Genomic DNA, 25,486 nt, shown 5'->3' on the forward strand with positions numbered 1-25,486 from the left:
TTTTCATATTTTATATGTCAATATATTATATGTAAATACATATTATTATTATTATTATTACTAGCCAAGCTACAACCCTAGTTGGAAAAGCAAGATGATATAAGCCCAAGGGCTCCAATAGGGAAAAATAGCCCAGTGAGGAAAGGAAATAAGGAAATAAATAAATGATGAGAATAAATTAACAATATATCATTCAAAAAACGGTAACAGCGTCAAAACAGATATGTCCTATATTAACTATTAACAACTCAAAAACTGATATGTCATATATAAACTATAAAAAGACTCATGTCAGCCTGGTCAACATAAAAACATTTGCTCCGACTTTGAACTTTTGAAGTTCTACTGATTCAACTACCCGATTAAGAAGATCATTCCACAACTTGGTAATAACTGGAATAAAACTTCTAGAATACTGTGTAGTATTCAGCCTCATGATGGACAAAGCCTAGCTATTAGAATTAACTGCCTGCCTAGTATTACGAACAGGATAGAATTGTCTAGGGAGATCTGAATGTAAAGGATGGTCAGAGTTATGAAAAATCTTATGCAACATGCATAATGAACTAATTGAACGACGGTGCCAAAGATTAATATGTAGATCAGGAATAAGAAATTTAATAGACCGTAAGTTTCTGTCCAACAAATTAAGATGAAAATCAGCAGCTGAACACCAGACAGGAGAACAATACTCAAAACATGGTAGAATGAAAGAATTAAAACACTTCTTCAGAATAGATTGATCACCGAAAATCTTGTAAGACTTTCTCAATAAGCCTATTTTTTTGTGCAATTGAAGAAGACACAGACCTAATGTGTTTCTCAAAAGTAAATTTGCTGTCGAGAATCACACCTAAAATTTCAAAAGTCATACAAATTTAAAGAAACATTATCAATACTGAGATCCGGATGTTAAGGAGCCACCGTACTTGACCTACTTACAAACATACTTTGAGTTTTGTTAGGATTCAACTTCACACCCCATAATTTGCACCATGCACTAATTCTAGCTAAATCTCTATTAAGAGATTCACAAACCCCAGATCTACATTCAGGGGATGGAATTGATACAAAGAGAGTAGCATCATGTGAATATGCAACAAGCTTGTTTTTTAGGCTAAACCACATGACATGTGTATATAGTATGAAAAGTAATGGTCCAAGAACACTTCCCTGTGGAACACCGGATATCACATTCCTATAATCACTATGGTGCCCATCAACAACAACTCTTTGAGATCTATTATATACTTAAAAAATCAATAATAATGCTAAGAAATGACCCACCCACTCCATACTGTTTGAGTTTGAAAACAAGGGCCTCATGATTAACATGGTCAAAGGCAGCACTACAATCAGGGCCAATCATACGAACTTCCTGACCACAATCAAGGGATTTCCGTACAGCATTGGAGATTGTAAGAAGGGCATCACATGCTCCATTATTATTAAAGGAAGGAGTTTTACCAGACCAATGAGTCAAGCTTGACTCTCACAAGGGGAATCACATGCTCCAAGGCCTTTACGAAAACCAAATTGCAAACTAGGGAGTAGATGATTACCTTCAGCAAACCTATTAAGACGTTTTGCCAGAAGACGTTAAAAAACTTTAGATAATATGGGAGTTATGGAAATTGGGGGGTAATCAGTGGGACTTGAGCTACCACAAACACATTTACATAGAGGAGTAACATTACCAATTCTCCAACAAGTACTAAAAGCTCCTCTTCTTGCTAACTTGCGCAAAATAACAGATAACTTTGGAGCTAAGAAATCTGCTGTCTTTATAAAAAACAAAGGAAAAATACCATTAGGATCTACACCTCCATAAGCATCAAGGTCCATCAACAGAGCTTTAATCTCACGAGATCGAAAAGCTAAACAAGTTAGTTTAGCTTCAGGAATACAGGAATGAGGAAGTTCAAGTTTTTCATTACTCTGCTTACTGTCAAAAACATCAGCCAAAAGGGTTGCCATTTCCTTTGGACAGTGAGTGCTTGAGCCATCTGGTCTAAGTAAAGGCGGAACTGTTGCATCTACACCAAAGAGTGCATATTTAAGGGTAGACTACTATTTATGTTTCTGAGTTGTACCAGAAAAGGTTTCTTTTAAGGTACTCCTTTTCAATTGAGGCATAAACTCTCTGGGCAAAAGCTCGAAGCCAAGTCTAGTTGTTCCAGGTCAAATCTGATTTGTTACCCTTCCAAAGATGATAGGCCTCCTGCTTCTCTAAATAAGCATGTCTACAATCATCATTGAACCACGGTTTGTCCTTCACTCGGTACCTTAGCACACACCATTTACGTTCCTGAGTTGTACCAGAAAGGGGTTCTTTTATGGTTAAATTGTACTCCTTTTCAGTTGAGGCATAAACACTCTGAGCAAAAGCTCGAAGCCGAGTATAGTTGTTCCAAGTCAAATCTGATCTGTTACCCTTCCAAAGATGATAGGCCCCCTGCTTCTCCAAATAAGCATGACTACAATCATCATTGAACCACGGTTTGTCCTTCACCCGGTACCTTAGCACATGAGAAGGGATACGCTTATCAATTATGTTGACTAGATTCTCATTCAAAGGGACAACAGGATCTACACTACTATATAATTGTGACCAATTCAACCACAAAAGATCATGCAAAATCCCATTGCAGTCTGCTTGGGATTTCATATAAATTTTACAAGAGTATGATATATCAGGGACAGGCTGCTCAGTCTTCACTACTAATTGCTTGGACCTCGTATACACTGATTCCCCTGGCGTTATAACTAGTAAGCTTGGTTCTCCAGTCGGGACATCTGATCGTGCCTTGATTTCATTATTAGTGAAGACTGAGCAGCCTGTCCCTGATATATCATATTCTTGTAAAATTTATATGAAATCCCAAGCAGACTGCAATGGGATTTTGCATGATCTTTTGTGCTTGAATTGGTCACAATTATATAATAGTGTAGATCCTTTTGTCCCTTTGAATGAGAATCTAGTCAAAATAATTGATAGGCGTATCCCTTAACGTGTGCTAAGGTAGCGAGTGAAGGACAAACCGTGGTTCAATGATGATTGTAGACATGCTTATTTGGAGAAGCAGGAGGCCTATCATCTTTGGAAGGGTAACAGATCAGATTTGACCTGGAACAACTATACTCAGCTTCGAGTTTTAGCTCAGAGAGTTTATGCCTCAACTGAAAAGGAGTACAATTTAACCACAAAAGAAACACTTTCTGGCACAACTCAGGAATATAAATGGTGGTCTACCCTTAAATCGGCACTCTTTGGTGTAGATGCAACAGTTCCGCCTTTACTTAAACCAGATGGCTCAGTCGCTCACTGTCCAAAGGAAAAGGCAACCCTTTTGGCTGATGTTTTTGACAGTAAACAGAGTAATGAAAAACTTGAACTTCCTCATTCCTGTTTCCCTGAGGCTAAACTAACTAGTTTAGCTTTTCGATCTCGTGAGATTAAAGCTCTGTTGGTGGACCTCGATGCTTATGGAGGTGTAAACCCAAATGGTATTTTTCACTTGTTTTTTATATAGACAGCAGATTTCTTAGCTCCAAAATTATCTGTTATTTTGCACAAGTTAGCAAGAAGAGGAGCTTTTAGCACTAGTTGGAGAATTGGTAATGTTACTCCTCTATGTAAATGTGTTTGTGGTAGCTCAAGTTCCACTGATTACCGCCCAATTTCCATAACTCCCACATTATCTAAAGTTTTTTAACGTCTTCTGGAAAAACGTCTTAATAGGTTTGCTGAAGGTAATCATCTACTCCCTAGTTTGCAATTTGGTTTTCGTAAAGGCCTTGGAGCATGTGATGCCCTTCTTACAATCTCCAATGCTGTACAGAAATCCGTTGATTGTGGTCAAGAAGTTCGTATGAATGGCCTTGATTTTAGTGCTGCCTTTGACCGTGTTAATCATGAGGCCCTTGTTTTCAAACTGAAACAGTTGGGAGTGGGTGGGTCGTTTCTTAGCATTATTATTGATTTTTTTAAGTAATAGATCTCAAAGAGTTGTTGTTGATGGGCACCATAGTGATTATAGGAATGTGATATCCGGTGTTCCACAGGGTAGTGTTCTTGGCCCATTACTTTTCATACTATATACACATGACATGTGGTTTGGCCTAGAAAACAAGCTTGTTGCATATGCAGATGATGCTAATCACTTTGCATCAACTCCATCCCCTGAATGTAGATCTGGGGTTTGTGAATCCCTTAATAGAGATTTAGCTAGAATTAGTGCATGGTGCAAATTATAGGGTATGAAGTTTAATCCTAACAAAACTCAAAGTATGATTGCAAGTAGGTCAAGGACGGTGGCTCCTCAACATCCGGATCTCAGTATTGATAATGTTTCTTTAAATTTGTATGACTCTTTCAAAATTTTGGGTGTGATTCTCGACAGCAAATTTACTTTTGAGAAACATATAAGGTCTGTGTCTTCTTCAATTGCACAAAAAATAAGCTTATTGAGAAAGTCTTTCAAGATTTTTGGTGATCAATCTATTCTGAAGAAGTGTTTTAATTCTTTCATTCTACCTTGTTTTGAGTATTGTTCTCCTGTCTGGTCTTCAGCTGCTGATTCTCATCTTAATTTGTTGGACAGAAACTTACGGTCTATTAAATTTCTTATTCCTGATCTAGATATTAATCTCTGGCACCGTCGTTCAATTAGTTCATTATGCATGTTGCATAAGATTTTTCATAACTCTGACCATCCTTTACATTCAGATCTCCCAGGACAATTCCATCCTCTTCGTAATACTAGGCAGGCAGTTAATTCTAATAGCCAGGCCTTCTCCATCATGAGGCTCAATACTAGGCAGTACTCTAGAAGTTTTATTCCAGCTGTTACCAAGTTGTGGAATGATCTTCCTAATCGGATAGTTGAATCAGTAGAACTTCAAAAGTTCAAAGTTGGAGCAAATGCTTTTTTGTTGACCAGGCGGACATGAGTCTTTTTATAGTTTATTTATGACATATTTGTTTTTTATGTTAATAGTTTATATATGACATGTCTGTTTTGACGTTACTTTTTTTAGAATGATTTATTGTTAATTTGTTCTCTTTATTTATTCATTTCCTTATTTCCTTTTCTCACTGGGCTATTTTTTCCTGTTGGAGCCCTGGGCTTATAGCATCTTGCTTTTCCAACTAGGGTTGTAGCTTGGATAGTAATAATAATAATAATGATCAGATGTCCCGACTGGAGAACCAACCTTACTAGCTATAACACCAGGGGAGTCAGTGAATACAAGGTCCAAGCAATTACCAGACCTATGAGCAGCTTCATTTATGATTTGCTCACAGCCTGATTCAGAGGCAAAGTCTAAAGCTCTTAAGCCATGACGATCAGTAGGAGAGATAGAAATTAACCACTCCCTATGGCGAGCATTAAAATCACCAACAAAGACAAAAGAAGCCTTTCTATCATCTTCTTGTATCTTGACCATATTGGTAAGAAGACAATCGAAGATAGAATCATCCATGTCTGGATTCCGGTAGATCGAACACAAATACAAGTTGTTATACCTGCCACAAACTTTTATTACCTGAATCTCATGACATCCACATTGATAGCAGGACTTATGAGAAGCAGGATACTCAGTCCTAATATACACCGCCATTCCCCTGGCCCTAGGGATGGCATCACGTTTCAACATTATTGGCTTCTTAAAACCAGTTATAAGGAGCTCAGATGAGTGCTTCATATTAGAAACCAAAGTTTCCGAGCACAAAAGAATATCATACTGTCTGTACACAACTGTAAGGTCTTGGATATTTGCATGAAGATCACGAATATTGCAATACAGAAGACGACATTGACGAAATCTAGGACGTACTGGTCCCGGATTTCGCTCAATGTCTCCAGACAGCATAAGAATTAATAGAAATAAAAAAAAGAGACATCATACATAAAATCTAGATTAACAAGAATTATAACAAAAAATGTTATTTTCATTAGTAAAATAAATTTTTGAATATACTTACCCGATGATCATGTAGCTGTCAACTCCGTTGCCCGACAGAAATCTAAGGTCGGGATACGCCAGCGATCGCTATACAGGTGGGGGTGTACACAACAGCGCCATCTGTGAGTAGGTACTCAAGTACTTCTTGTCAACAAGAACTCAATTTTCTCCTCGGTCCACTGGTTCTCTATGGGGAGGAAGGGAGGGTTCTTAAATTCATGATCATCAGGTAAGTATATTCAAAAATTTATTTTACTAATGAAAATAACATTTTTCAATATTAATCTTACCCGATGATCATGTAGCTGATTCACACCCAGGGTGGTGGGTGGAGACCAGCATACATGTTAACAAAAGAAGCTAAGTATCCCGTATTTCATTTTAGCAGTTATTTAAAATAACAAACATAAAATAAATAAGTACCTGGTAAGGAAGTCGACTTGAACTATTACTCTGCCTTTTTTAAGTACGTCTTCCTTACTGAGCCTAGCGGTCCTCTTAGGATGCTGAACGACTCCTAGGTGCTGAAGTATAAAGGGCTGCAACCCATACTAAAGGACCTCATCACAACCTCTAACCTAGGCGCTTCTCAAGAATGAATTTGACCACCCGCCAAATCAACCAGGATGCGGAAGGCTTCTTAGCCTTCCGTACAACCCAAAAAACAACAATAAAAAGTATTCAAGAGAAAGATTAAAAAGGTTATGGGATTATGGGAATGTAGTGGCTGAGCCCTCACCTACTACTGCACTCGCTGCTACGAATGGTCCCAGGGTGTAGCAGTTCTTGTAAAGAGACTGGACATCTTTGAGATAGAATGATGCGAACACTGACTTGCTTCTCCAATAGGTTGCATCCATAACACTCTGCAGAGAACGGTTCTGTTTGAAGGCCACTGAAGTAGCGACAGCTCTAACTTCATGTGTCCTTACCTTCAGCAAAGCAAGGTCTTCTTCCTTCAGATGAGAATGTGCCTCTCTAATCAGAAGCCTGATGTAGTAAGAAACTGCGTTCTTAGACATCGGTAGAGTAGGCTTCTTGATAGAACACCATAAAGCTTCTGATTGTCCTCGTAATGGCTTTGACCTTCTTAAATAGTACTTAAGAGCTCTTACTGGGCAAAGTACTCTCTCTAGTTCGTTCCCCACCAAGTTGGACAGGCTTGGGATCTCGAACGACTTAGGCCAAGGACGGGAAGGAAGCTCGTTTTTAGCCAAAAAACCGAGCTGCAAGGAACATGTAGCCGTTTCAGATGTAAAACCTATGTTCCTGCTGAAGGCGTGGATCTCACTGACTCTTTTAGCTGTTGCTAAGCAAACGAGGAAAAGTCTTTAATGTGAGGTCCTTAAAAGAGGCTGATTGGAGCGGTTCAAATCTTGATGACATTAGGAACCTTAAAACCACGTCTAGGTTCCAGCCTGGTGTGGACAACCGACGTTCCTTTGAGGTCTCAAAAGACCTAAGGAGGTCCTGTAGATCTTTGTTGGTGGAAAGATCCAAGCCTCTGTGGCGGAAGACCGCTGCCAACATACTTCTGTAACCCTTGATCGTAGGAGCTGATAGGGATCTTATGTTCCTTAGATGTAACAGGAAGTCAGCAATCTGGGTTACAGTGGTACTGGTTGAGGAAACTGCATTCGCCTTGCACCAGCTTCGGAAGACTTCCCATTTAGACTGATAGACTCTGAGAGTGGATGTCCTCCTTGCTCTGGCAATCGCTCTGGCTGCCTCCTTCGAAAAGCCTCTAGCTCTTGAGAGTCTTTCGATAGTCTGAAGGCAGTCAGACGAAGAGCGTGGAGGTTTGGGTGTACCTTCTTTACGTGAGGTTGACGCAGAAGGTCCACTCCTAGAGGAAGAGTCCTGGGAACGTCCACTAGCCATTGCAGTACCTCGGTGAACCATTCTCTCGCGGGCCAGAGGGGAGCAACCAACGTCAGCCGTGTCCCTTCGTGAGAGGCGAACTTCTGAAGTACCCTGTTGACAATCTTGAACGGCGGGAACGCATACAGGTCGAGATGGGACCAATCCAGCAGAAAGGCATCCACGTGAACTGCTGCTGGGTCTGGAATCGGAGAACAATACATCGGGAGCCTCTTGGTCATCGAGGTAGCGAATAGATCTATGGTGGGCTGGCCCCACAGGGCCCATAGTCTGCTGCAAACATTCTTGTGAAGGGTCCACTCTGTGGGGATGACCTGACCCTTCCGGCTGAGGCGATCTGCCATGACATTCATATCGCCCTGAATGAACCTCGTTACCAGCGAAAGCTTTCGATCTTTTGACCAAATGAGGAGGTCCCTTGCGATCTCGAACAACTTCCTCGAATGAGTCCCTCCCTGCTTGGAGATGTAAGCCAAGGCTGTGGTGTTGTCGGAGTTCACCTCCACCACCTTGTTTAGCTGGAGGGACTTGAAGTTTATCAAGGCCAGATGAACCGCCAACAACTCCTTGCAATTGATGTGAAGTGTCCTTTGCTCTTGATTCCATGTGCCCGAGCATTCCTGTCCGTCCAGTGTCGCACCCCAGCCCGTGTCCGAGAAGAGACGGTGGTCGGGGGTCTGAACAGCCAATGGTAGACCTTCCTTGAGAAGAATGCTGTTCTTCCACCACGTTAGAGTAGACCTCATCTCTTCGGAAACAGGCACTGAGACCGCCTCTAGCGTCATGTCCTTTCTCCAGTGAGCAGCTAGATGATACTGAAGGGGGCGGAGGTGGAGTCTCCCTAACTCGATGAACTGGGCCAGCGATGAAAGTGTCCCTGTTAGACTCATCCACTGCCTGACTGAACATCGGTTCCTTCTCAGCATGCTCTGGATGCATTCTAGGGCTTGATTGATCCTTGGGGCCGACGGAAAAGCTCGACTCTGAATCTCCATACCTAGATAGACAATGGTCTGGGATGGGACGAGCTGGGACTTCTCTATATTGACCAGGAGGCCCAATTCCTTGGTCAGATCCATAGTCCATCTGAGATTCTCCAGACAGCGACGACTTGTTGGAGCTCTTAAAAGCCAGTCGTCCAAATAGAGGGAGGCTCTGATGTCTGCCAAGTGAAGGAATTTTGCAATATTCCTCATCAGTCTGGTAAACACAAGAGGTGCCGTGCTTAGGCCAAAGCACAGGGCTTGGAACTGGTACACAACCTTTCCAAAGACGAACCTTAGGAAAGGTTGGGAGTCTGGATGGATGGGGACGTGAAAGTACGCGTCTTTCAGGTCTAAAGAGACCATCCAGTCCTCCTGCCTGACCGCTGCTAGGACCGACTTCGTCGTCTCCATCGTGAACGTCTGCTTGGTGACAAAAGCATTGAGAGCACTGACGTCCAGCACCGGTCTCCAACCTCCTGTCTTCTTCGCTACCAGGAAGAGACGGTTGTAGAAGCCCGGGGATTGATGGTCCCGGACTATGACTACCGCTTCCTTTTGTAGCAAGAGCGACACCTCTTGTTGCAACGCTAGCCTCTTGTCCTTCTCCTTGTAGTTGGGAGAGAGGTTGATGGGAGATGTAGCTAGAGGGGGACTGCGGCAGAACGGAATTCTGTACCCCTCCTTTAGCCACTTCACAGACTGAGCGTCTGCACCTCTGCTCTCCCAAGCTTGCCAGAAGGTCTTGAGTCTGGCTCCCACTGCTGTCTGGAGAGAAAGGCAGTCAGAACCTGCCTTTTGCGGACTTGGAACCCTTCTTGGATTTGCCACGGTGACTGTCGGCACGGGTACCTCCTCTGCTGGAGGTTCTGCCACGAAAGGGCGGGATGAACCTAGTTGCAGGTGTGTCTACTGCTGCAGGACGGAAGGGTCTAGGTACGGAAGGTAAGGTTTTAGCCTTACGTGCGGAAGATGCCATCAGATCATGGGTATCCTTCTGGATAAGCGAGGCAGCCATCCCCTTGATCAGCTCCTCCGGAAACAGACACTTGGAGAGAGGAGCAAACAACAACTCCGACTTCTGGCAAGGGGTGATACCAGCCGACAAGAAGGAGCAAAGATGTTCTCTCTTCTTAAGCACTCCCGACACGTACGAAGCCGCAAGTTCACCAGACCCATCCCGAATGGCTTTGTCCATGCTAGACATGAGCAGCATGGCAGAGTCCTTATCTGAAGGGGAAGTCTTTCTGCTTAAGGCTCCCAAACACCAATCGAGGAAGTTGAAGACCTCGAAGGCACGAAAGACTCCCTTCAACACATGATCCATGTCAGAAAAGGACCAGCAGATCTTCGATCGTCTCATAGCCAGCCTGCGGGGAGAGTCAACCAGACTTGAGAAGTCGCCCTGGGCAGAGGCAGGAACTCCCAAGCCGGGTTCCTCTCCCGTGGCATACCAGACGCTCGACTTGGAAGCAAGCTTGGTAGGAGGAAAGAAGAAAGCAGTCTTTCCCAGTTGCTTCTTGGACTGCAACCACTCTCCCATAACCCTCAAAGCTCTCTTGGATGAGCGTGCGAGAACAAGCTTGGTGAAGGCAGGAGCAGCAGACTGCATGCCCAGAGCAAACTCGGAGGGAGGAGAGCGAGGGGTTGCAGACACAAACTGTTCTGGATACAAGTCCCTGAACAAGGCAAGGACTTTACGAAAGTCTAAGGAGGGAGGCGTAGACTTGGGCCCTTCAAAGTCGGAGTGCGGCTCATCCAAATGTGCAGCTTCGTCATCTGATACTCCATCATCCGAAAGCTGAGTAGGAAGTGGCAAAGGCAGAGCAGAAAGCTGAACGGCTGAATCCGGCAGTAAGGGTGCATGCGTAGCTGCTGCGGATCCAACATCATGCCGCTGCTGGTCAGTCTGCGAGCTGGCAACAACAAAAGCAGAGTGCTGGTGCGTGGGAGGGGTTGCGGTGGGTTGCGGAGCATGCTGTATGGGATGCGGAGCATGCCGCATGGGTTGCGGAGCATGCCGCATAGTGTCAGAACCCGGCAGCTCTACAGCACCTTCCCACTGCTGATGCGGTAGCTCACGCATGTCAACGGATGGTGCGGCAAGAACATGCGTCTGGCAGGGTGGACTGCGCATCGGTGGTGGAGCTCTCACAGGTGGAGTGTGGGAGCAGGCAGCCGCAGTATCTGCTGAGCGCACAACCTCGGCGGGTTGTAGGTTAACCGGTGCAGTGTCAACCTTCTCAGCATGATACTCCTGCATGAACGCAGCAAGCTGAGACTGCATAGTCTGCAGCATGGACCACTTAGGGTCTACCGTGGTTGGAGCAGCAACAGACGGAGCAGTAGCCTGTTGTGGAACCACTCTACCTCTCTTGGGAGGTGTGCAGTCATCGGAAGACTGCGGCGAGTCCGAACTGACCCAGTGGCTACACCTGGGCCGTTGGACTAGCTCGGAAGGGACCTTACGCTTGAGCGGTCGTGAAACCTTGGTCCATCGTTTCCTCCTGGAAACTTCTTCCACAGACGAGGAATGGTAGGGCTCATTCGTCTGTTTGTGGATGGGACGATCTCTGACAGATACGTCCGCAACCACTGAGGATACATCCGTGCGCTGATCAAGGCCTGCCGAACCCTTTGGTCCTTCGACATTGCTTCTCCCCTGGGCTTGGGAGCTTGCAAGAAGTCCCGGACTGGGAGGACGACTGGCACGCACAGATGTACCCTCATGCGCAACACTGACACTGACACTTTTCACATCACTAGCACTGATAACACTTCCCACTGCACTTTTCGCTTTCAGCTCTTTGACATCTGCCAAAAGCTGATTACGGTCATTAGCCAATGACTCCACTCTGTCACCGAGAGCCTGAATGGCACGCATCATATCCGCCATGGATGGCTGAGCACTAGTAGCAGGGTCGGGAGTCACCACTACAGGGGAAGGAAAAGGTTGAGGGGCATGGGGAGAGGAAAAATCCACAGAGCGAGAAGAACTTCTCCTGATTCTCTCCTTCTCTAACCTACGTGCATTTTTAAGGAATTCGTTAAGATCGAATTCCGAAAGCCCAGCGCATTCCTCACATCGATCTTCCAATTGACAGGATTTACCCCTACAATTGGAACAAACGGTGTGAGGATCTATGGAGGCCTTCGGAAGACGCCTAGAACAAGCCCTAACGCTACACTGCCTGTACTTAGGGACTTGAGACTGGTCAGACATCTTGAATTGTAGAAGTAGTCAAGGGGGAATTCCAAAATCTAGCAAAGTTCGTTAACAATTAATCCAAATTAATTCCAAAAGCTTGCTAAGCTAATGATAAAGCTTCCTGAATAGCGAAGGCTAAACTCTAGAGTGAATACATCACCAAATCGTGAACAACAACTCCAGAATCAACAGCGTATCCAAGTAGGTCTTGCCGGTGGCACGACAGAGGAAAAATTGAGTTCTTGTTGACAAGAAGTACTTGAGTACCTACTCACAGATGGTGCTGTTGTGTACACCCCCACCTGTATAGCGATCGCTGGCGTATCCCGACCTTAGATTTCTGTCGGGCAACGGAGTTGACAGCTACATGATCATCGGGTAAGATTAATATTGAAAAAATATGCACAGAATTATAAATAAAGTGATTGATGATACCCATAGACTATAGTAAAAAGTCGGAAAAACTGGTCAACATGGAGGAGCCGATACACCATGCAAGGCTAAATGCCCTACAGGATAGCCACTTCAACTGAAGGGAGGACAGTAAGGATAGTTTTGAGAAGAAAAAGAATCAGAAAAAGGAAAAGACAACCTCTTGATAAACAACCAGGCATCCATGGCCCTTCTATTAAGCCAGCCCAATACACCATTTCAAAAAAGCAAGAGGAAGGAAAAAAATAATAATAAGATAGAATAGTGTGCCCGAGTGTAGAATTGTCTTTAAATAGCAGATGTCTGCGGGCAGATAACTGTTACATTTTTCATATTTTAATTTTTTTTAAATAGTTACTTTAATTGTTATACTGTAAAAGCTTAAATTTATAAGAATAAAAAAAGAATATGAAAAATAAAAAAAAATAGAAATATACCCTACATTTCTAGCTTTTGCAACTACTGTCTCATAAAAAATGTTGGCCTTATTATTATTAACAAAACCTGGGCTTTTTCAAAGCTTAAGACTGTAATTCTGGTCTGGGGGTATAACAATAACGCGGGCCCTAAATTCAATAGGTTTGCTATGAACATACTCTTTAATGACCAATTTACCATTTGTATCTAGGGTCTCATACCTGAGTTGAAGGATCCTTACTTCGAAGAGCGGATAGAGTAGCTAATGCCATGAAGTATTCACCCCATGCTAAATAATCTTCTCGTTTCTTATTGATATCCCTGTAAAATAGAAGTTTGCAAAATTATTCATTTTTGCAATAAAATCTCATTAGATTACACTAGACTTTCCAGCAACCAGCACTTTCCTCAAACACCTTTCAAAAAGAAAATAAAACCCTCACACCTGGTCTGGCATGCATCCATGGATATCAGCACCACTAATAGTGGTTATCTCGTATAAACTGAGTGTAAGTCCAGGAAAAGGTGGATGTCCCTTTGATGTAAACTAGGGTTTCTATTGCAAAGCAAACATGTTTCTCAAAACACACCAGCCATGACTTGAACAAGTACAGTATGTATATCATCACCATCTCCTCTTACGGCTATTTACACAGAGGGCCTCGGTTAGATCTCGGCAGTTGTCTCTATCTTGAGCTTTTATATCAATACCTCTCTATTCATCCTCTTCCACTTCACGCTTCAAATCCTCAGCCATGTAGGCCTGGGTCTTCCAACTCTTCTAGTGCCTTGTGGAGCCAAGTTGAAAGTTTGTGAAACTAATCTCTCTTAGGAAGTGCAAAGAGCATGCCCAAACCATCTCCATCTACTCCTCACCATGATCTTATCTACAAATGGACACGAGTAATCTCTCATAGTTTCATTTCTAATCCTGTCCTTCCATTTAACTCGTAATATTCTTCTGAGAGGTTTGTTCTCAAATCTACAAAATCTGGTAGGATCTGGTTTCATTGTCAGACCACAGCTCATGTCCATATAATAACACCCATCTCACTAAACTGATACATAGCCTGATTTTTATATATAATTTCAGGCGATTTCATTTCAGAATTTTACTCAACCTAGCCACTGTCTGATTTGCTTTTTTCTATCTTTCATTAAACTCAGATTCTAAAGATCCTGTATTAGAGATCATAATTCCTAAATATTTAAATGATTCCACCCCATTAATCCTTTCTCCTCATAATATTTCATCTTCCATTGCTTATTCCGTTCTCATTATCTGTTTTTCTTTTATTTTCAGCCCAACCGCATATGATATTTCATGCAGATATATATATATATATATATATATATATATATATATATATATATATATATATATATAATATATATATATATATTTATATATATATAATGTACACACTATATATATATATATATATATCTATCTATCTATCTATCTATCTATATATATATATATATATATATATATATATATATACACACACACACACACAGTATATTTCAGATGCATGCTGAGATATGCAATCTTCTATGAGTGTATACTGTAATGTACATAAGAAAACTGAAAGCCTATATAGTAAGAATTTATTAAAAAACTAATCCATGGTAGTAGGTTATATCAATTCTAATGATAAATAAAGTATAGGTAAATACTTCTATAGCAAAGCAATGAAACCAGTATCATTTTCCCTCTACTCCAAGCACTGAGAACTCTGGCCTAAAGAAAACATAGGGGTAAGAGAGTGCAAATTACAATTGAATTGAATCCATTATTATTATTATTATTATTATTATCATCATCATCATTATTACTAGGAAAACTACAACTCTATATAGAGAAGCAAAATGCTGTAGCCCAAGGAATCCAACAAGCAATGCAGTCCAGTAAAGAAAGATAATAAAAGAAATAGAGTAAACTATATTTGAGAAATAATAATAAAAAAAAAATAATCAAATTCTTATAACTAAACTCTCCTGATGTTCATATTGCTTCTTCCCCAGAAGCTAGATTTAATTGACACTTACAAGTAAAATCTTAAAATATAAAAAAATATTCCCATTTTTTTCCCTTCACTACATACATGCCCTTAATAAAGGGATGGAACATTCTAGTTGTAAGTAGTAAAAAGTCCGAACTGCTGCACCATATACTCAAAGCCCCTTCAGTTTGAAAGTCAAAATTATCCTTATCTTTTGGAGGCAGCGCTATCGTTCACATTGAATTTGTGTTGGTGATTTTTCTTTCGTAATTATAGCTATCCTGTTGTGTTATTTAACTCGTACAGTATTGGCCATGGGTTCCAAGAATGTTGTTGATGTTCAAGGAAAGAAGAGGAGGATGCTTTATATGGTGACGAAGCTTGAGATAATCAAGAAGTAAGAGGCTGGCCTGCGGTTAAGTGTGATCGCTAAGGAATATGGTCGAAATCTGTCAACGAAGCAGGCAGAAACAAGTCTCCTTGGATCATCATTTTCTAAAGAGGGTATCAGTAGGTCAAGGTGAAGGTCAAAGTGATCCGGAAAAAACAGAATAGTGGAAGTTTAAGGAAATGGATGAAATTTTAGAGAGTGCAAAATGTAAAGTAAAAAAAAAAAAAAAATTACAAAATTAGAGGAGGCAAAAGTCTAGGAGACCCTATAAAGGTAGGAAAACCTTTCCTGTTGCGACAGCCTCAGTTACCACAATCTCCTAGACTGTGTGCACGGTTCCCCCGGCAATATGTGTCACAGTCTCCAACCTTAGCCACTACAAAAGAAAAATACTAGCAGCAGAGAAAGTTCAGGAAAAGGCGGTTAATCTAGGGGCCGAGGAAGCAAAGGCAAGGCGTTTAGAGAAGCAGGTCCTTCACAACATTAATGAGGAGCTACCGGTAGGGGAAGTCTTTATCTTGTCAGGGATCAATGGGAGTTCGATCCCTAGGGTCACAGCATAGTCCCTAAGGAACTAGGCTAGAAATTAAGACAGAAACCACCCCAGTTCAAGAGGTTCTTTACACCCACAAACTCATCATTGGAGGATTATGTACAGGATCTCCAGAAGGGAGTCATCTGTTGCAAAAAATCCATGAACTTTAAAGGGCGGCTATTCTGCATGCCCATAAAAGATTCAAACACTCTTCAAAATATTCTGAACTTGTTTCCACTTAACAAATTCATTCTGAACGATGTTCCAGATACTGACTACCTCGCAAATACAGACCTTACTACCCCAGGGGGTCTGCACAGTCTCCATAGATCGTATCAATGTCTATTAGCCTCTTCCATCAGGGTTTCAGACTGGCAAGAAAGGCCTACATTTTCAGAGCTATACCCTTTGGGTTTAGTATAGCTCTATGAATTTTTACAAAGCTAGTATAGGCCATTGTCCAATAACTAAGGAACAAAGTGATGGTTTACCTAAACGACTAACTAGTCTGGGCTGCAACGAAGTCGGAATGTTTTTTAGAAGCTCAAGAAGTCATGAAATTCCTACAGTCTCTGGACTTTCAAATCAATCTTAAAAAGTCCGGGCTATCTCCAGCTCAAGTTTTCCAGAAGCTGGGATTTCACTGGAATCTAAAGGTCACATGTCTTTTCTCTACCACATGGCAAGGAAAAAGAAATTGCAAAATCTGTCAGGTGCTTACTTTGCGCGAAGGTAATCACCAGGGGTCAACAGGAAAGTGTCTTAAGATCTCGGTAGTTTGCTGCCGTGATAGACCCAATCCTAAAAACAATACTCAAAGCCAACAGAGTCTGGAGAAGAAAGGCATCAAATGCTCGGAGAGATCTTCGCCACAAAACTCCGGCTTTGCTGCAAAAACAGCTCTATCCGAGGTCCATTCCCAAGAGCTTATTGACTCACGTCCCTCATGAGTATCCTCCTCCTTCTGTGACTATTCACACGGACGCCTTGGAACAGGGTTGGGGGGGGGGACTTTCCCCTTTCCAAGAAGATTAGCTACATTTCGGAAGTTCCATATCAACATTCTGGAAGCTATGGCAGTGTTTTTATAACTCTGAGGAGGCTGATCCCAAAGAAAAAATTACACATCAAATTAATTCTTGACTGCAAGATCATAGTCCACTGCGTTAACGGACAGGGCTCCAATTCTCCTCAGATCAACCATGTAATTTTAGCCATTCTCAGCTTGATAAAGTTGAAAATTGGCATCTGTCAGCAGTTCACTAGTAGGGGTTCGCAATATGACGGCAGACGCCCTGACAATATCCAAGCTTCTGGAAATGGAATGGTTTCTAGACGCAAAAAAAAATTCGGTTTCATCCTAGATCAAGACCAAGAACTGCAAATAGATCTCTTTTTGATGAGCTTCAACAACAAGCTACCCCAATATATAGCCCGAAACTTAAATCCGGAAGGGCGGGAACGGATGCGATATCACTGGATTGGAACCTGTGGTCTCACATTTACCTCTTTCCACTGTTCAACCTCCTCACGGAAGTCCTACACAAACTGCAGACTTTCAAAGGAACAGCAGCTCTAGCAGCTATAAAGCAAGCCAAGAGCAATTGGTACCTCTGGTTCTGGAACTCAAACCTCTCCAGATCCGTCTATTATTCCCTTTGCTGTCCCAGTATGTTCCACAAAACTGTCTTCGCTTCCTCTCGGATAACAAAAAAAAAAAAAAAAAAAAAAAATTCAGCTCATGATTTTCTCGCCCTATAAGCTCAATGAAAGTTTGGGATTGCAAAGGAGAGAATTAACGTTATAGAAGAGTAGAAGTCCGATACTACGAAACGACAATACTTGTCTTCTTGAAAAATAGGTGGGATTCGTTAAAAGACATCAACCCTCTTCCATTACTATGGACTTCTTTATTTCATTTCTTGAACAAGGTTTGGCCTCTAAAACTATTGCCTCATGTAAGTCGGCACTGACTAGACTTATCACTTATGCTTTTGATATTGAACTCGATAGTAAACTGTTCAATAAGATCCTGAAGGCTTGTGCTAAATTGAAACCAAATGCTCCTCCCAAGGCTATCTCATAGTCGTTGAATAAAGTCTTGCACATACCTTCTCAATAGATAATGCCACTACCTCTTTGAGGGATCTTACTCAAAAGTCAATTTTTTTGCTTGCTATGGGTTCTGGTGCTAGAATCAATGAGATTGTGGCACTTACAAGGGATGATGGCCACATCAAATTCTCAGAATCGGGGGAGGTAAATTTTTACCCAGATCCTACATTCATGGCGAAAAATAAACTTCCAACAAACGTTGGGGGGCCCTGGAGGATCATTCCACTAAAAGAGGATCCTTTTCTGTGCCCTGTGGAATGCCTTAAAGCCTGCCTGTTAAAGAGTTTGGCCTTTAAAGGTGGATAACTTTTTAAAGGTAAAACAAAAGGATCTAATCTTTCTTTGAAACAGCTAAGGTCCAACCTCACCTATTTCATCAGAAGGGCTGACACTCCATCTGGTCATGACCCTAGGAAAGTTGCCTCTTCCCTGACGTTTTCCAATACATGTCCTTTGAAGGCTTACAAGCTTACAGAGGATGGAAATCTTCAAGAATGTCTTTTCTTTTCAAACATTATTTGCATCAATTGGAAAAGATTAAATACTTTGTGATGGCTGCTGGTAGTGTGATTAGACCAGCTTCTTAAGTATTGGGCATGGACTCTCACGGACTGTATATTTGGGACTTTCAGTCTACATTGTATAAATGAAATAATATTCTTAATTGCAATGTGTGCTAATCTATATATATAATAATAAAAAATCAAAGGTGATATCCTCTTATTCTATAATTTTTTTTGTTATGCTGCTCTGGTACATAACTCTGGGGTGGAAAACTTCAGTTTTCTATACATATCATATCTAATGTACATACTGTTGCGCCAATTATTGTACATTTATGACTTTTTGGGAATAATGAAAAACTATAGCTCAATTTGCATTTCCTTTATATGGACCTAATGTTCACAATAAAAGCAGCAAACCTCCATTTTTTAACCCTTCTTCTACGGACTTCAGTCTGATAAGACTACTGAGGACAAAGGTATTATTCACAGTGAGTGAGACTGTGTAATTAAATTTCTTTGTTCTTACGTGATTTACAATCAATTTACTTGTTCATAGCTTGGGACTATCGTCCCAACTTCTATGTGGAAGTGTAGAAACATCTCCTGTCACGCTATTTATCATGGGACCTTGTCCTTATATAATTAGTTGGAATTCTAGGAACTCACGTGGGTTAAAAACTCCCTCTGGCCACAACTGAGAATATTAGTTCTATGGTACACTTCCATCAGGACAACATGGCTCGAGACCAAAAATCGGATTTTGACAAAGGAAAAATCTATTTTTGGGTGAGATAGCCCTGTCGTCCTGATGGACCGGCCTGTTACTTTTCATCCCCTCCCAATTCTCAGTATGAGGCCTTGCATCAGGCGATGACTGCTCCTGGAATGGTTTTACAGGATAAGTGTTAGTTGTAGCACGCTGGGATCGAGAGTGGTAACGACTCTCTCACCCACGTATCCAATCCTATCCCGTATTCTTCAAGACAAGGTTAACTCTATTCGTGGAAGGATAGCCGTGGCTTGCTTTAAACACGTCCCTGGTGTATACACGATATCTCTTGGGATATATGCTACGGAGGTAAGAACTCCGTGATACCTCTCCAGGTAAAATTCTTTGGTATATCACTCGCAGAAATATCCCAAGTAGAAAGCTGACTTATGAGCAACATCCATCAGGAAGACATGGCTATCTCACCTAAAAATAGATTTTTCCTATGTCAAAATCCATTATATATGTATATATATAATGCATACATACATACATACATATGTACATACAAATAATAAATACATACATACATATTAAATATATATATATATATATATATATATATATATATACATATATATATATATATATATATATATTTATATATATATACATATATATATATATAAATATATGTATATATGTGTGTATATATATATATATATATATATATATAATATATATATATATATATATTTATATATATATATATATATATTATATATAAATATATGTATATGTGTGTATATATATATATATATATATATATATATATATATATATATATATATATATCTATATATCTATATATCTGTATATCTATATATATATATATATATATATATATATATATATATATATATATATATATATATATATATATATATATATGTATATATCCAAATAAGCCATACATTTTTTATACATTACTGTCTAGATTCTTTTAACGACCTCGATATCAGAGCCCCAGGCGAAGTCACACAAAGAAAACAGCTTCTGACCGGTCAGGATTTGAACCCTGTTCCAGGAAACCTTTATGAACAGTGACTTACCACTTGGCCATGACGAAAGATAAATGTCAATGACAATTCTTCTGTACTTAAACCCGTCGAATTCAGGTTATTTGTACTTAGAATTGAAATCAACCCATTTTCTCCATTGTAGCTAATTGATATGTTTGTGACTTGGCATTCGATTAATGTTAAATTTTTGCCCATTTAGACGTGTTTTTCATATTAAAAAAGCCATGTATTTTTTATACATTGTCTGGATTCTCTAAACAACTTCGGGATTAGAGGCCCAGGCAAAATCACACAAAGACAACAGCTTATGACTGGCTGGGAGTCGAACCCTGGTACAGGAAACTTGTATGAACAGTGACTTACCACTTGGCCACAAAGAAAGATAAAAATCGGTGACAATTCTTCTGTAATTATACCTGTCGAATTCAGGTTTTTTGTACTTAGAATTGAAATCAACCTATCTTCACCACTGTAGCTAATTGGTATGTTTGTGACTTGGCATTCAATTAATGATAAATTTTTGCACATTTAGATGTGTTTTTCATATTCAAATAAACCATATATTTTTGATACAATAATACCTGAATTCTCTTAACGACCTCGGGACCAGAGCCCAAGGCGAAATCACACAAAAACAGCTTCTGACCGGCCGGGAGTTGAACCCTGGTCCAGTAAACTTGTATGAACAGTGACTTACCACTTGGCCATGAAGAAAGATAAAAGTCAATGACAATTATTCTGTACTTAGAATTGGAATCAACCCATCTTAATCTTCGTAGCTACTTGGTATGTTAGTGACTTGGTATTCGATTAATGATAAATTTTTGCACATTTATACGTGATTTTAATATTCAAATAATCCATATATTTCTTATACATTAATGTATGGATTCTTAGTACATAAAACCTGATTTTGACAGGTATAAATACAGAAGAATTGTCATTAACTTTTATCTTTCTTCTTGGCCAAGTGGTGAGTCACTGTTCATACAAGTTTCCTGCACCAGGGTTCGACTCCCGGCCGGTCAGAAGCTGTTGTCTTTGTTTGATTTCGACTCGGCCTCTGATCCTGAGGTCGTTAAGAGAATCCAGACATTAAGGTATCAAAATATATGGCTTATTTCTTCATGTCTAAATGTGCAAAAATTTATCATTAATCAAATGCCAAGTCACAAACATACCAATTAACTACTGTTGTGAATATGGGTTGATTTCAATTCTATTTACAAAAAACCTGAATTCGACAGGTATAAGTACGGAAGAATTGTCATTGACTTCTATCTTTCTTCGTGGCCAAGTGGTAAGTCACAGTTCATACAAGTTTCCTGGACCATGGTTCGACTCCGTGCCGGTCAGAAGCTTTTGTCTTTGTGTGATTTCGCCTGGGGCTCTGATCCCGAGGTCATTAAGAGAGTCCAGACATTAATGTATAAAAAACGACACAACAGAAACGTTCATGCCGCAAGATCTACGGACGTGCGACTTTGTTTTCATCCGTGACGACGCCCACCGACCCCCACTAAGACGCCCATACAAAGGACCCTACCGAATCATCGACAGAAACCCCAAGGCATACCTTCTACTCATCTACGGAAGAGAAGACTAGATCTCAATTAACAGGTTAAAGCCAGCATTCATCATTAATGACGAACAATTTACGGACAAAACAGGCCGTCGACCAAGGATACCTCCTCAACACAAGAAAGTGATGCATAATACCGCCACACCTCAGCCAGTCGAGAACCCCAACCCAAGACCACGGGGAGGAATCCTGTCAAAGAAAACACAATCAAGAAATAAGCAAAATTCCCCACCGTGACAGTCCCTGTCCGGAAGAACCCTGTACCCTCCAAGAAGATTCAGAAATGAAGATAGTTAACATATTTCCTCCCACTCTATGAAAAATATGTTTCTGTCTATAAACTCTTCGTATGTATTTAAATTCGAGATATTTTGTTCTGTATCAGTCAAAGAGGAATTCTCCGCTCTTTCTTCTGATGTGCTAATCAAATATGTACACTTTATATTAAGATTATTATTCAATGATTTTTGTACCAAAAGAAACACAAATTTAAACATAAGCCTGGCTAATCTGCCTCAGGCCTTTTCTTTGCTACTTGTATATCCGCACGTCTCAATGTAGTCCGGCTCTCTCGTCAATAAATCATCAGTGTTGGAAACTGTCTCTCTGTACCCTCACAACTGGTGACCCCAGAGCAGAAATGCCCTTGGACACTCCTTTCCATTAGCGGACTTAAAGTTGAGTGTTTTGGATCATGAGGTACAATGAGACCGCCATTAAGGGACTAAATATGGCTCTCTTACGAGCGTTTTGGCGAAAGAATTTTCGATGCCTAACAACGAGTTTACCGGTTTCGCGGCCGACAAGACCACCCTATCCAACCCATCCACGACCTTGCCCGCTGAACAACACGCCAACCTGGCGAACATCAAGCTCCCGCTGTTCTCACACAAAAACGTCTCAGCATGGCTGACCCATGCAGACGTTCAATTCTGCACCGCGGGACTCACCCGGGAGACCGACCTTGCCAACCTTATACTGTCAGCGCTACCAGAAAATGTTTTTGACAGGTTGGCACAATGGATCGAGTCCCGGGCAGGTCGTCCATCATACACAGAACTTCGGGCAAAGCTTATATAGCTCTACTCTCCGCCCGTACCTGAACGTGAATTGAATTGAATTGAATATAGGATTTAGGCATTAAGCAGAGCACTGGGGCATCAAAGGACATTCAGCGCAGTATAACGAAAATCATTCAATCATATCTGTATACTCACGCCCGTACCTGAATGTGCCCACAGAATTTTTGACCTAATGCAGCAACCCCTCTGGGACGAATCTCTGACAGAACCATGGGAAGAATTGCAGAATTTAATTTTCCTCCCTGGCTGAGACGCAGACGGAAACAGAAGGAAGATCGACCTAGACAGAGTAATCTTCCTACGTCGCCTTCCACAAGAAGTCTGGATCCAACTCCTGCAACCCCACCAGCTGGAAACAGACGACCTCATCAGGAGAGCGCAGCATCTCTTCGACGCGGCTAGAGCTTCAAAGCTCAACACAACCAACACCATCAGCGAATTATCAGCGGAAGATTCCACCTCAGACCAAACCTGTGCCGTCATCACAAGGCCAAACTATCGCAACCACGAACTAACATCGTGTTTCTACCATAAAGGATTCGGTAAAGATGCAAGACGTTGCGTGGTGCCCTGTTGTCATGGGTAGATAGAATAATATAGGAAAGAATGTTAAAACATGTGAATTTTCTACTCTTAAAGAAGCAGAGAGAGAGAGAGAGGGTTCCGCTAGTGTTTACTGGAAACTGTCATCATCGCTGATGGAAATCACGAAATTTATTAGGTGTGCCTAGTTCAGCAGACCTTGGGCACAACGATCCTCTGTCTGTAGTAAACCAAGGAACCAACGTTATGAAAGGACCCATAGGACAAGAAGAGCAGTGTCGTCGCCGAAGAATATACATTAACGAAAGGTAAACACGCCAACACAGCCTTCGCGAAGATGCTATCATAGAGGCGTGGTTTTAAGGAAAACCAATAAGGATGAAGAAAGGAGAAAATTTCCTTATATGGAATCGTCCATAGTTAACCCCTCCCATACAGGGATATATAAACTTCAACGAGAACGAGAGAAGCAGAGTACGAACGAGAGAAGAGAGAGTAAGACAGATAGAACGGGAGTACGAAAAGGGGAACAAGAGAGAAAGAGAGAGAGAGAGAGAACGAGTGAGAACAAGCACAGGGAAGGAGAAAAGACGTAAGGACCAGAATGCAGATGTAACCAGCCTTGTCCGAGATGTCAGAACGAGTTGACCCCTGCCCTCATTACCGACCACGAAACGCTTGGACCTGAAATATCTACGTTCCTGTCAACCGTCGAGAGCTGCTGTGAAGAGTAGTATTTTTTTTTATTATTTATCTACTATCTTGACTGTTCCCCTATTTGCTAGAGTGTAGTTTAATCAAATGATTTTCTTGGTTTAGTTCAGTGCTTCCTAAGTACTCAATCAAGAAACATTTACCTTTGATTAGCTGTAAATAAAATTATGTTTTCTTTTGCGAGTTTTCTTTCTATATTTCCTTTTGTTTAATTGTGTATTGTGGTGGAGAAATCCCAATTTCATTAATCAATTCAAAAGAACCTGGTTCGATCCACACGAGGATCGTAACAGTTGGCGACCTTTGCCAGAATTTTCGACTACATAACCAATTGAAACAGGGAGAATATAGAAAGAAGCAGAATGAGTGCGATTACGAGAGATTTGATAGATTCAGGTTAACTTCTTGGTCTAGAAGGCGATGATCTCCGTGATTATGTTATTAAGAGAGAACAGGAAGTGTTTGAGAGAGATGAAAGAGCAGCTGAAAGAGAAGAGAATGAAAGGAAGCGAGAAGAAAATTAAAGAAAGCGTAATCAAGAGTTAGAAATGGCTCGTTTAAGACCAACTCTTCATAACAGACGGTCAGGTAGCAGATCAGGGAGTAATTCATCTTTAAATAGTGACACTGATAGTTTAGATATGAGTGCAGTGCTCAAACTTATGACGAAATTTGACGAGGAAGATGTTACGAAACATTTTATGTCTTTTGAAAAGTTAATGAACAGAGTAGGTTCTCCTAAAAAACAGTGGACTTTGTATTTACAATCAGTTTTAAGTGGTAAAGCACATTCTGTGTATAGTTGTTTGTCTGAGGAGGAAAGTGAAGATTATGATACTGTGAAAGAAACCGTACTTAGTGCATACAGATTGGTACCAGAGGTGTACCGTAAGAAGTTTAGAAGTTTGAAGAGAGATGGTACTAGTACTTATGTAGAGTACGGAAAGAAGTTAGAAAGATCGTTTTGTGATTGGTTGACTTCCGCTGAAGTCAATAATTTTGAAGATCTCAAGAACTTAGTTTTGTTAGAAAGTTTCAAAGATAACATATCCCCAGACATCAAATTATATATAGAAGATAGGTGTGAAAGATCTTTTGCCGGTGCTACGAGATTAGCAGATGAGTACAGTCTCACACATGTGAATTGGATGATGAACCTGAAAATGTTTGTAAGAAAACATTTAGTTTAAAAGACAAACTTTTGTGTGGCTATGTTCGTCCTAAGACAGGTAGCAAGAGGAGGTCATAGAGAAATTAGTAACTCCTAGGAAACTTCGTGAATCAATTTTGAAATTAGCACATAATGAACAGGGACATTTAGGAGTAAATA

General features: G+C 40.9%; 1 protein-coding gene across 1 annotated transcript in view; it reads right to left on the minus strand.

The window, feature by feature from the left end:
* The window catches only part of LOC137638460 (uncharacterized), a 265,349-nt gene that overhangs the window by 53,820 nt on the left and 186,043 nt on the right, over positions 1-25,486 (minus strand). Inside the window, exon 6 of the mRNA XM_068370531.1 lies at positions 13,113-13,212. Coding sequence (XP_068226632.1) covers positions 13,113-13,212 — 100 coding nt within the window. The remainder of the gene's footprint in view (positions 1-13,112; positions 13,213-25,486) is intronic.

Source organism: Palaemon carinicauda, chromosome 3 (genome assembly GCF_036898095.1).
Source record: "Palaemon carinicauda isolate YSFRI2023 chromosome 3, ASM3689809v2, whole genome shotgun sequence".
NCBI lineage: Eukaryota > Metazoa > Arthropoda > Malacostraca > Decapoda > Palaemonidae > Palaemon > Palaemon carinicauda.